At 44.7% G+C, this 13,950-nt stretch overlaps 1 protein-coding gene across 7 annotated transcripts in view; it reads left to right on the forward strand.

Annotated features, from left to right (window-relative positions):
- Positions 1-13,950, forward strand: part of NCOA1 (nuclear receptor coactivator 1) — a 581,329-nt gene that overhangs the window by 531,311 nt on the left and 36,068 nt on the right. For all 7 annotated transcript variants that reach the window (XM_073561908.1, XM_073561912.1, XM_073561913.1 and 4 more), the window contains 3 exons: positions 1,585-1,705; positions 7,395-7,545; positions 8,213-8,533. In XM_073561908.1, coding sequence (XP_073418009.1) covers positions 1,585-1,705; positions 7,395-7,545; positions 8,213-8,533 — 593 coding nt within the window. The remainder of the gene's footprint in view (positions 1-1,584; positions 1,706-7,394; positions 7,546-8,212; positions 8,534-13,950) is intronic.

Here is a 13,950-nt window from a genome sequence, read left to right on the forward strand (position 1 = left end):
TTAAAATTTACAATTCCTAATAGATTTATCGTTTAGCTGGGGTCCTTGTAGGCCCCGGAATTGTTTAACCCCCTCTTTGTTGGGCTTTTGTCTTCTCTCACGTCCCTATAAATCCGCAATTATCGTCTGCAGAGAATTGTGCCAGCAGATGTGTGTAAATACAGTCTCATCTCATTAGGATATATCTTGTATAATATGCATGTTAAGTGCCTGAACACAGAGCCGGCCTCGCGGGGCCCCGGCCTGACATCTCCAAGCTGTTTTTCTTAGTACGGCTTGCATATGAAGAGCTGGATAGAAATCTGATATGTGACTAAGGTACATATGTGTGTGTTACCATCTCCCTAGCACCATGTAATCTGTCACCCCAGGGAGGGAAATCAGAGCTTCCAACAGGGTTACATTTATGGTCGCGAAGGAAGAGGAGTTCTGTTTATGGCAAGTTGTATTTTTGTGCAAGGACTTGCGGGTAACACGAAGCGTGGGCCGCCCCAAACATCCACCCATCGGAGGAGCCATCAAGATAACCATATCTAGGAGGAGATAGTCCTGCTCGTCATAAGTTGGTAGACATCAGAAGAGGATGTAGTGAAGATGACCGTTGCAGATTTCAGCTTTCAGCAGAATCCTTCCTCCGCACTTTGACATGGTGGCATAATTAACTATTTTACCAGGGACATACATTATATTAGTCATCATCATCAACATGGAGGGTTACAGGAAGAGAATACACCCCGAATATCTAGAGAGGTCACACAATAACAGTACTTTAACCTTTCCACTTTCAGAAATTGTGGAAGAATGATTCTGCTGAAAGCTGAAATCTGCAACGTTGACGTTGTTTCTGGGATATTATCAACTGGTACAAGCTAAGAAAACGCCACCAACTCTGAGACCACCATTTATGAGATGGCACCAATGAGTGGAAGTGTGAGATAGTGCCACCTAGAGTGACATCTCGAGCGAGAAAACACCACCTAGTGTTATATTGTTGCTCGTGGAGTAAGAAAGTGCTCACGTAGTGTTGATCTTCGGTGGTCCCTGGTGGGCTTAATCCTTTTTAATCAAGTTGACATAACCTGGCGATTCAGTCGCCCCCACATCGACAGCTGAGATTTGTGGCCTCTGAATCCCAAAAATGACAAGGCCATATAGTTTGCCATTGTAGTGGGATGGCTAATGGGTGGTAGTAGAGAGAAAAAGAGAAAGAAACTGAACGTAAAAAGTTGTTTAATGTGATAAGATGAGTATGTATGTGTACAGCACATAACGATTATCTACTGTCACCACTGGGGGTATTTAAAGGGTAGTAATCAAATCACTGCAAACTATGGAAGTTTTTCTCAACTTTTTATTTTTCTTCTCTTATGACTTTTTGCTTATCTAATAGCTAAAGGATTCCCACTGACCCGATAAGTGCAAATCACAGCGATCACATGTATAGTAATTTCCAAGTAATGCCACCTACTGGATGAATTCAATCACTGCAGATCAAATAACCAAAACAAGTCATATTCTGTATTTATCAGTCCAAATGAAATGCGTACCCGACTTTTATACGTTTTTTTTTTTGTCGTTGTTTAGGTTTGCCGGATTCAGACTTGAGAATTGCAGACCAGTTCGGACAGTCGGGGCTCGCTGACCAGATGACTTGGTCGGACGGCTTGACTTTACTGAACCGTGTGACTGCGAGCACGCAGGAAGAGTGAGTATGTGGTGACTGATTCACACATTGTCAGATACGTGGATGAAGGTCTGTTACGTTTTGAGTCTTCCCTGTGGTCGATAAAGTCGGATGAAAAAGTTAAAATAGCGGGATCAGAAATTGTGATCGCACGACTATAGTTTAAGAACGGAACCCGACGTACGCTAGCCACCCCAATCTTAGGGCATCTTATAGGGAAAGACGTCCCACCAACAGTGAAGGTCAACGATGCGTTACCCCAGACGTTATCAGCCATCTTTCTCATTGAATGGAGTGATCTTTAATGTTAGGTGGAGTTTCCCTTTAGGAACTAACTATAAGGGGTTTCTAGGTGTTTAACAACCCCTCGTTTTTAAGGCATATAGAGGGTCTACAGCGAGATCCCTTTTTTGGGACATTATCAACCTGGGTGGAGCTCCATAGATTTAAAGGAAACCTATGATGTCGTCAGAACAGTTGAGCCCTTTAGGAAAGCGAGAATCCCCCCCCCACTCACAAAGGAATAATAAATGCCTCACTTTAATTATTTCTTTACATGAAACTTCACACCTAATGGGGCGGAGTCGGCTCCGTGCAAATTATTTTGAAATGTCGGATTGAATTCAAATTTAAATTGTAACTGTCGTTTGAATTTGTAGCGGAATGTGTGTGTTCCGTTAACTACTCCCCCTCCATAGCGGAATGTCTGTGTTCCGTTAGCTCTTCCCCCTCCATAGTGGAATGTCTGTGTTCCATTAGCTCCTCTCCCTCCATAGTGGAATGTCTGTGGTCCATTAGCTCCTCTCCCTCCATAGTGGAATGTCTGTGTTCCGTTAGCTCTTCCCCCTCCATAGCGGAATGTCTGTGTTCCGTTAGCTCCTCTCCCTCTGCATAGCGGAATGTCTGTGTTCCATTAGCTCCTCTCCCTCCATAGTGGAATGTCTGTGGTCCATTAGCTCCTCCCCCTCCATAGTGGAATGTGTGTGTTCCGTTAGCTCCTCTCCCTCCATGGCGGAATGTCTGTGGTCCATTAGCTCCTCCCCCTCCATAGTGGAATGTATGTGTTCCGTTAGCTCCTCTCCCTCCATAGCAGAATGTCTGTGTTCCGTTAGCTCCTCTCCCTCTGCATAGCGGAATGTCTGTGTTCCGTTAGCTCCTCCCCCTCCATAGCGGAATGTCTGTGTTCCGTTAGCTCCTCTCCCTCCATAGCGGAATGTGTGTGTTCCGTTAGCTCCTCCCCCTCCATAGCGGAATGTCTGTGTTCCGTTAGCTCCTCCCCCTCCATAGCGGAATGTCTGTGTTCCGTTAGCTCCTCCCCCTCCATAGCGGAATGTCTGTGTTCCGTTAGCTCCTCCCCCTCCATAGCGGAATGTCTGTGTTCCGTTAGCTCCTCCCCCTCCATAGCGGAATGTCTGTGTTCCGTTAGCTCCTCCCCCTGCATAGCGGAATGTCTGTGTTCCGTTAGCTCCTCCCCCTCCATAGAACTTTATGAGCAGCCACTGTCCTCTAAGTCTGCATTCCCTGAGAATTGAGAATTTTGAGGAGGAAAAAGAGGCAGATTTCTCTGATAAGATATATTACAAAGTTTTGAATTTTCTCATCTACTATTAATTTACGGGGGGAAAAAAAATGTTAAACGACGGCTACTCTTTAAATTGAAAATGTAAATTGGATTCATTTGTATTTGCGAGGAGGCGTGAGGAATTTCTGGAAAGTCTGTCTCCTCGGCAGCCTGCAGTATAGCTGCGGCCCACCCCGCGCCGGGCCCCTCACATATGTTGTCCTTTACTGCTCGCGATCCAGCAGAAGGAAACTTAAAGAAACGAAGCCGAGCGGAGACTGGAAAGTGCGGCGTCCGACCGCGTCCATAATATCTCCGCCGTCTGCCACTCCATCATCATAACAAGTGCCCAGAAGGAACACAGAGACGTATGTGCAGCCATTACCGGACCCTTTACCTCATCGGTGGGGTCTTCTGAGGACGCAGGGCACAAAACATTGCACGGCTGCCTGGCTATTTATAGAAAGCTTACAGCCGTCTGTTATTCTTCGGGTCTCTGCTCCTTAAAAAGTTCAGGGAAGTTTCTAGAGAGTTTAGGGCAGACCAATGGGATCACATGCGTCCCCCCCCCGGGGAGTATGCACCGATAATCCCCTCTTTGCTCCCCTTCGGTGCTTTTGAAAGAAATCAAAGGCACCTGAATTCCCAGGGCATAATAGGATCGTCCTGAAGTCTTTGAATATTTTACATTTTTTTTTTTTTTTTTATATATATTCGTCCTGCATCAGTAATCGGCTTGATTGCCTGTGAGGATAGCACACTGCCACCTTGTGGTCACTTGTAGGATAGCAGTGCAGTGCAACAAAGGCTAAACGCATTCAAGTTATATAGGTCAGGGATACATGGGGACACGTCACTGTTACCAGTCCCAGTCATATCACTGCTCGGACAACACTAGAAGGTGGCTTCATTGTCATCTTCAGGATTAGATACTCTAGTAATGTCTGATCGTTGGTGGATTAGGTTCACTAGTAATGCCTGATTGATGGTGAATTAGATAGACTAGTAATGCCTGATCGGTGATGGATTAGATACACTAGTAATGTCTGATCAATGGTGGATTAGATACACTAGTAATGTCTGATCGTTGGTGGATTAGATACACTAGTAATGCCTGATCGCTGGTGGATTAGATTCACTAGTAATGCCTGATCGCTGGTGGATTAGATATACTACTGTCTGATCAGTGGTTTATTAGATACACTAGTAATGCTTGATCGGTGATGGATTAGATATACTACTGTCTGATCAGTGGTTTATTAGATACACTAGTAATGCTTGATCGGTGATGGATTAGATATACTACTGTCTGATCAGTGGTTTATTAGATACACTAGTAATGCTTTATCGATGGTGGATTAGATACACTAGTAATGCCTGATATATGATGGATTAGATACACTAATGCCTGATCAGTGGAGGATTAGATACACTAGTAATCCCTGATCGATGGTGGATTAGATATAGTAGTAATGTATGATCAATGGTGGATTAGATACATTAGTAATGTATGATCAATGTTGGATTAGACTAGTAATGGCTGATCAGTGGTGGATTAGATGCGCTAGGGAAGTCTGATCAATGTTGGATTTGATAATCTAGTAATGCCTGATCAGTGGAGAATTAGATACACTAGTAATGCCTGATCGGTGGTGGATTAGATACACTAGTAATTCCTGATCGATGGTGGATTAGATACACTAGTAATGTATGATCAGTGTTGGATTAGACTAGTATTGCTTGATCGGTGATGAATTCGATGCGCTAGTAAAGTCTGATCGATGTTGGATTAGATACACTAGTAATGCCTGATCAGTGGAGGATTAGATACACTAGTAATGCCTGATCAGTGGAGGATTAGACACACTAGTAATGCCTGATCGGTGGTGAATTACCATAGATGGACTAATAATGTCTGATCAGTGACAAATGGATCAGATACACTAATCTCTGATCAGTGGAGTATGGATTAGAGACACTGTTAATTTCTGGTTGGTAGGGTGTGGATTAGATACACTTAATGTCTGATCAGTGGTGTATGGATCAGATACATTATTGAAATCTGATTAGGTACACTATTAAGGTCTGGTCAGTGCCGAAACACCAGTGCGAGTTGGTGACGGGCACAACGGTGGTACTCCATAGCTGTCAGTGGGAATCATATAAGATTTGGACTTAGGATGGGAAGAAAATTGCATGAGTTGACTCCTCGGTGCCGGGTGGACGCTGGCGCTCTGTCAGTGGCATCATACAACCCTCACTCTCTTTATAGCTGTGCTCACAAACAGGAGGTCTTCGAGGTTGCTTATTTTGGAGAGTTTCATCTCTTTGTCCCTTTGCTGTGCCCATTTTATGCCCCTGCTATGAAGGAGTTAAAACTGCTTCGGGCAACATCGGGCTGGGACTCTTTTTCCCCTTCGGAGCTGCGCTCATACTGCCGTCTCCACATCTGGTACTCATCTATCACTAAAAGAATAAACATTACCGGTTCGGGGAAGCGCGCACTCCACGTATTCGCTATCAAAGCTGCCTTCTGTTTCCCTGGCACATCGCAGGGTTTTATTAGCCTGGGTGTAATTATGGGAATTTTTTTTTCGATTTGGAGGGGACCTGATACATTTTATATATTGGAAACACTCAGGAGTGGAGCGTCGATGGAGTTGTGCAGGAGCTCCAAGGCCCCTGGGTCAGCGGTGACCTCTTCTAATTCTTTACATATGATGGTTCCTACGCAACACACAGGATGGAACGCAAAGTGGGCTTCACCAGATTAACGGAATTAACCCTCGAAGTCTATGGCTGTTGTGCAGGCACCAGGGTGTCAATCTAATGCCAGGTTATGGCCAAAACCCAATGAGAACTTTTTAGAAACTTTTATGCCATGATAAACTTTAATAAAATGTTATGCTACTGCCCCGATTATGGACGATTCTTGGCAGGAGGCTTAGAAGAAATGCTGTAGTTCTCGTGGTCATCACCACCACTAACACATACGTTGACTTTTAGATCCCATGGTAGCCATCTTTGAACCTCCTGTCCGGGTGCCTTACGGTGAAGAGGCCTTAGTTTAGCCTCAGACTACATTGCCATTGTATGGAACCATTCAGAACCAGGGCTTAGAATACAGTAGACAACAGTTCCTCCAACAACCCCTTTTCAATAATCCCACCTATTCTCTTGCAACGTTGCCTGTAGACCAGCTATTATGGTCCACAAGGGTGTACCTTGATGCCAGTTTTGAGGTAGCTCGTAGTTTTCCAGCCAAGAAGCCAGTAACCTCAAGTCGGACTTGGTGTTAGACATCGCTTTGCTGCTAGTAAGAAAATACTTCACCAACTTTAGGTTGGCAATGGCTAACGGGGGTGGGGGGAAAGGGTTGGGTTGGAATTCCAGATTTTTTCATCTGCATCCTTAAGCCCTGCAAGGAGGAGTTGTGGACTTAACCATTGTCTGATCTTCACCCAGCTGATAGCGGGCTGGGTCAGAGACGAAATCAGGACCGGTCTGGCATCACAACAGTGAACGTCAAGGTCGAAATTGGAAGACTAAATTATAATTTGGGCAAACCAGGTGAAATTAGGAAATCACAGAAATGGAGGTAGAAATGTAATCCAGAAACTTGCCGTTGGCCACACTGCCAAAGAATAACCTAGTGTCTCATTAGCAATGGGCAAATGCCGTGCCCATGTTTCCTGGTGGTGGGTAGTTGTAGCCCGTTAAGACACAGTTTGTGGCACAGACCACTCTACTGCCTAACGACCCCATATATTCCAGCGCTGTTGACAACGTTTGGCTCTGCCACTTGGAGTAGAAGTGGTTCATCACCAGTCTGACATTTCATAGTACTAGAAGAATGGTGGAGGGTAAATGACCGCCAATGGTGGTTCCTGATTTTAGTAATTGGGGTGGCAAATCTTGGGACATAACTACATAAAATAGAAGCTCTGACTAGGAAATACATCGCCCATGGACGGATGAGACAGCTAGATCATATGAAATTATCGAAGCCCCCTCGTTCCCCACACTGGTGTCTCCAGCTTCCTGTACTAATGCTCTTAGACAATTTGCTTTCTCCATGCCAAAATCAAGGACAATCCACGTAAGGCCGTGGTGCCCGCAGCTTCATATCTGCTGTGTCTTCCTCTGCAGGATTGATGACTTTCTGTGTCCTCCAACCACCATGGAGGGACAAAACGACGAGAAAATCCTGCTGGAGCAGCTCGTATCCTACCTCAACGGCAAAGACGAGAACGAGCTGGCCGAACTGGACCGAGCCCTGGGAATCGACAAGCTAGTGCAGGTACGGATGGGGAAAGCCTCGGGTCAAGCTGGTGGTCGGGAGAGACCTACATGTGCAGGAGGAATGTCAGGAGATTCAGAGAGAGCCTGAATATTTCATGAAATCAATGAAATGTGTGTATTTTGGCTACGTAACACCCACAGTATTGAGTATTTCCGGTTACGGTGCCACCTTTGTCAATAGGCCTTGTCCGGTATTGCAGCCCATACCCTCTGAAGTGAATAGGGCTGAGCTGCAATATCACGCACAGTCTGCGGACAGTGAGGGGCGCAAAACTTTGGAAGAAAGCTGCCATGTTTTCCTTTGAGATTATAATAAAGGATTTGTTAATTTATAGGAACAGCGCCACTCTTGTCTGTTACTGCTTTTACAGCTTTTACAGCTTTTTCCTATTGAAGTAATTGGAGATGAGCTGCAATATCGGGCAAAGCCTACAGACCAGAGTGGCGCTATATTCTAATTCTGAGACATCCCATAGTCATGATTTAAGAGCTAATTTTACCCAAAACACAGTTTTGATGATTTTAGTATACTAAAGGTTGAAATATAAAACGTGATGTCTTTGCCGCGGTGGGGTCTCACATCATATTATGTCATGGGTGATATCTGCGTGTGTGAAGTGGATATATTTACCTTGGCTTACATTCTGCTTATTGCCGTCCCATAGGGAGGGGGTCTGGACGTCGTCACTGACAGATTTCCTCAGCAAATGCCCGTCGCTCCGGTCCTCATGGAACAGAAGCCGGGAATGTATCCTCAGTCCTATCCTGCTGCCCCTCCCAACGCCGGACTTCCCAGTCCCTTCTCCAGCATGGTCAGACAGAAGACCAATTTTGGGCCTATGCCCGTTCAAGTGCCACAATCTCTGCAACGAGGGACTCATCCAAACGCTATGAACATGCAACCTCGGCAGGCACTACCCCGGCCAGGAACAGCCTCCAACCAGCTACGTCTGCAGCTTCAGCAGCGGCTACAAGGACAGCAGCAGGTAACATATCAAAGATATCAGAATATAACTACTATAATACTGCCCCTATATACAAGAATATAACTACTATAATACTGCCCCTATATACAAGAATATAACTACTATAATACTGCCCCCTATGTACAAGAATATAACTACTATAATACTGCCCCCTATGTACAAGAATATAACGACTATAATACTGCTCCTATGTACAAGAATATAAATACTATAATATTGCCCCTATGTACAAGAATATAACTACTATAATACTGCCCCTATGTACAAGAATATAACTACTATAATACTGCCCCTATGTACAAGACTATAACTACTATAATACTGCCCCTATGTACAAGAATATAACTACTATAATACTGCCCCCTATGTACAAGAATATAACTACTATAATACTGCTCCTATATACAAGAATATAACTACTATAATACTGCCCCTATATACAAGAATATAACTACTATAATACTGCCCCTATATACAAGACTATAACTACTATAATACTGCCCCTATGTACAAGTATATAACTACTATAATACTGCTCCTATGTACAAGAATATAACTACTATAATACTGCCCCTATATACAAGAATATAACTACTATAATACTGCCCCTATGTACAAGAATATAACTACTATAATACTGCCCCTATATACAAGACTATAACTACTATAATACTGCCCCTATGTACAAGTATATAACTACTATAATACTGCCCCTATGTACAAGAATATAACTACTATAATACTGCCCCTATATACAAGAATATAACTACTATAATACTGCCCCCTATGTACAAGAATATAACTACTATAATACTGTCCCTATGTACAAGAATATAACTACTATAATACTGTCCCTATGTACAAGAATATAACTACTATAATACTGCCCCCTATGTACAAGAATATAACTACTATAATACTGCTCCTATATACAAGAATATAACTACTATAATACTGCCCCTATATACAAGAATATAACTACTATAATACTGCCCCTATATACAAGACTATAACTACTATAATACTGCCCCTATGTACAAGTATATAACTACTATAATACTGCTCCCTATATACAATAATATAACTACTATAATACTGCACCTATGTACAAGAATATAACTACTATAATACTGCCCCTATGTACAAGAATATAACTACTATAATACTGCCCCTATATACAAGAATATAACTACTATAATACTGCCCCTATGTACAAGAATATAACTACTATAATACTGCCCCTATATACAAGACTATAACTACTATAATACTGCCCCTATGTACAAGTATATAACTACTATAATACTGCCCCTATGTACAAGAATATAACTACTATAATACTGCCCCTGTATACAAGAATATAACTACTATAATACTGCCCCTATGTACAAGAATATAACTACTATAATACTGCCCCTATGTACAAGAATATAACTACTATAATACTGCCCCTATGTACAAGACTATAACTACTATAATACTGCCCCTATGTACAAGTATATAACTACTATAATACTGCTCCCTATATACAAGAATATAACTACTATAATACTGCCCCTATGTACAAGAATATAACTACTATAATACTGCCCCTATGTACAAGAATATAACTACTATAATACTGCCCCTATATACAAGAATATAACTACTATAATACTGCCCCTATGTACAAGTATATAACTACTATAATACTGCCCCTATGTACAAGAATATAACTACTATAATACTGCCCCTATATACAAGAATATAACTACTATAATACTGCCCCTATGTACAAGAATATAACTACTATAATACTGCCCCTATGTACAAGAATATAACTACTATAATACTGCCCCTATGTACAAGAATATAACTACTATAATACTGCCCCTATGTACAAGAATATAACTACTATAATACTGCCCCTATATACAAGACTATAACTACTATAATACTGCCCCTATGTACAAGTATATAACTACTATAATACTGCCCCTATGTACAAGAATATAACTACTATAATACTGCCCCTATATACAAGAATATAACTACTATAATACTGCCCCTATGTACAAGAATATAACTACTATAATACTGCCCCTATGTACAAGAATATAACTACTATAATACTGCCCCTATGTACAAGACTATAACTACTATAATACTGCCTCCTAGCTGTGAGGTTGCGTGTCTGTGGTTCTCCTCATGTCTGGAGCAAGCCCAGGGAGGGGCCACCCTGGGCGGGGAAGCTCCCCAAGCAAGGCCCTGGCTTCCAGGCGTACACTGGGAGGAAACTCCCAACCTTCTCATGTGGATGGAAATCCCAGAGTTGCCTCTGGGGAAATTAAACCTCAGAATGGAAGTCCCAGCAGCATGGAGAAAGATCCTGTGTTGAAGCTCAGTACGGGAAAGAAACAAGAGAAGGCTTTGTCTGTGTGCAAGGATGTTTCTGTTAAACAGTCGGCCGGTCAAGGCAAACAGTGTTCAGAGCCTGGAAGGAAATCCCAGAAGGCATCTTCTGCTGAGAACCTGAGTGCTGGAGGGCAGGTGGCTGCACAGAAGGTGAGGCAGAGTCCATCATCAGCTTCAGGTGTGCAGCTCACTCCAGGCAGACAGAGACGGACATCTCTGGAGAAGCAAACACTCCAGGAGAACCTTCAGCAGAGACATGTGGTGACCAGCATGGCGAGCTCTGGACGCACGAGGTTGCAGGCTGGTGGCAGCGGTAAAAGTGTTGCGGAGGCTGAAGTCACAAAACCAGCGACATTAAAAACCAACGTGTCAACCCCTAAAGCAAGACCCCAGAAGGAGCCGCCGCGTGCCCCGGAGCTACAGCTGGCAGAGGAGATACCAGGACTGGTCAGGAGGATGGGTGAGTTGCAGCAGCAGAGGAATCTTCTGCAAATAGAAATTGACTGCATTTACAAGTTGAAGGCTGCTAATCCTGGGGATCACTCTGTATATGACCAGAGACTGAATGCACTGGGGGTAGAGCTGGCGACTGTGGTGCGGGACATGGACTGTGTGCTGGCGAGGATGGGGCCCCTGGCAGAGACATATAGGAACCAGGAGCGGTTTAGGTCCTACACGCAGGACTCTGCTGGTTCCCGCACAGACATTGTCCCAGGGGGGACCCGGCAGCAGGTACGGCCGGTGCTGCAGCCCGCTAGCTTCTGTTTTAAGGAGGGTCAGATACTACACCAGCAGCCGCAACTACCTGCGGCAGACACCAAGCAGGAGCAAGAGGCTCAGATCCCAGCGGTACCACAAGTCCCAGCATGCCCAGCACAACAGCAAGACAGTGGACATGAGACTGCATCTGCTGTTGGTGTCCAGGAGAGCACTAATTCTGGGGATATTGATACTGTTCATGTGGGGTTGGGGGCTGAAGGGGGTACAGAGACTGTGGTGGACATTGCACATCCTGATGACGCTATTGAGATTGATGATGATGATGATGATAATAATAATGTACAAAATGTTTGTGATTTCCCTCCTTTGTTTTCCAGCACACAAGGTGTAACAGGCCCCTCCGCTGCAGACCCTCGCCCTGTCAGTCAGCCCAGTGTGGCCCCACAGGTCCCTCCCAGTAATGTTTGGAGCCGCGGCGCTCCGTCCTTTACCTCCGGCGCCAATTACACCGGGCAGGCATTCAAAAGGAGGAATGTGGTGCGGTTCAGGCACAGAGGTGCCAAGGAGGACCTGCCGGAGAGGAGGCTGGTGGTCAGGGAGCTTCTGTGCCGCCAGATGGGGTTTGCGCCGGTTAATATCTTGGCGGTCATCAATCTGCCAGACAGACAGGGCTATGATATCAGCTTTAAGCTTATGTCTGATCTGGACAGATTCTGGGCCAATTTCCCCAAGTTCAGGGACGCTGATGGCTGGAATAAGTTCAGCTTCTTTCCAATATCTAAGCCGGATACCGCCACGGTTAATATCATCTTTTGTAATGAGGCTGTTCCCCCGCAGGACATTGTGGTGTGGCTCCGGAGGCATTGTGACCTTGTCTCCGACCTCACCAAAAACAGGGATGAGGACGGTATATGGACCGGTGGATGGAAGGTGCTGGTGAAATTGCGCCAGCACAACAATATCACGGCTCACTTACCCAACTCCTTCTTTATCGGGAGGGAGAAGGGGGTTTGCTTCTACCCTGGGCAGCCACGAAAGTGTTTTAAGTGTGGTAAAGTGGGTCACCTGGCAAACACCTGTACCATGGTAAAGTGCAGCCTGTGCGGGGAAGTCGGCCACTTAGCGGCAGATTGCCAGAACATCAAGTGCAACCTCTGTGGGGAGGTCGGCCACCCTCACAGGGACTGTCCTGATGCCTGGCACAATATATGCAAGCTCCTTCCTGATGAGGAGTTAGTGACAGGGACAGAGGCTCAGGAGGAGGAGGCTTTAATGTCAGGGACAGTACTGACCAGGTCAGAGGTCCACCAGGGGTCCGCTCAGGTAACATCAGAGCAGCTTTGTACAGAGGGGAGCATGGAGGTCGTCCCTCAGGTCCAGCAGCCACATGTAGCCACCTCTTCAGTATCACCATCTCTAGCTGAAGAAAGTGGCTATAATCAGGTAAAAAGGAAAAAAAAGGACAAGGCCTCCCGTAAACCTGAGGAGTATGTCACTAGCCAGGGTGGCAGGAAAAAAGTCCAGAGTTCGGCAGGTGTGATGGTCGTGTCCAATAAGTTTGATGTTTTGTCTGAGTCTGATGGGGACTTGGAGGAAGAGATAAAAAGAATAGAGACTGAGTATGACAGGGACGTAGCGGACCATCCCCCTACAAAACGGAAGCCCGTACCTGCTGACACTGAGATACAGTCTGACATGGAGACCGGTGGTAGTCAGAACATCTGTGACCCAGACTTATGATGGCGGCTTTTGCATCTCTGCTCCTCTGTTGTGGTATTGTGATGGCGGATTTCTCATTAAAAGTAACAGGTCTCATTGACTCCCAGGGTGTATTGCAGGAATCTCGGGAGGGTATCCTGGGGGTTGTGAAATCTTATTATACTGACTTGTTTCAGAGGAAGGCTTTGGATAAACATAAAATGACTCAGTTCTTGGAGGCAACTCCAGCGCCTGATACTAATGATCTGGACTTTTCTCCTTTGACAGCAGAATTAACGGTGGAGGAGGTTAAGGAGGCCATTGATAAGTTACATCTGAAGAAGGCACCAGGTCCGGATGGTATAACAGCAGAATTTTATAAGAAATTTAGAGACCTCCTGGCTCCAATTCTGTTGCATGTTTACAAAAATTGTCTAGAAAATCACCTGATGCCCCCATCCATGAGAGTGTCCTCATTAATTTTGCTGTCTAAAGGTAAGGAGCCGAGCGACATCAAGAACTGGAGGCCAATTGCCCTCTTGAATGTTGACAGGAAGATTCTGGCAAAGATCCTGTTTTCTAGGTTAGTCTGTTTGTCCTCGGCA

The sequence above is a fragment of the Dendrobates tinctorius genome, unplaced genomic scaffold (genome assembly GCF_039654945.1).
Source record: "Dendrobates tinctorius isolate UK_male_01 unplaced genomic scaffold, ASM3965494v1 ptg000332l, whole genome shotgun sequence".
In the NCBI taxonomy this organism is placed as follows: Eukaryota; Metazoa; Chordata; class Amphibia; order Anura; family Dendrobatidae; genus Dendrobates; species Dendrobates tinctorius.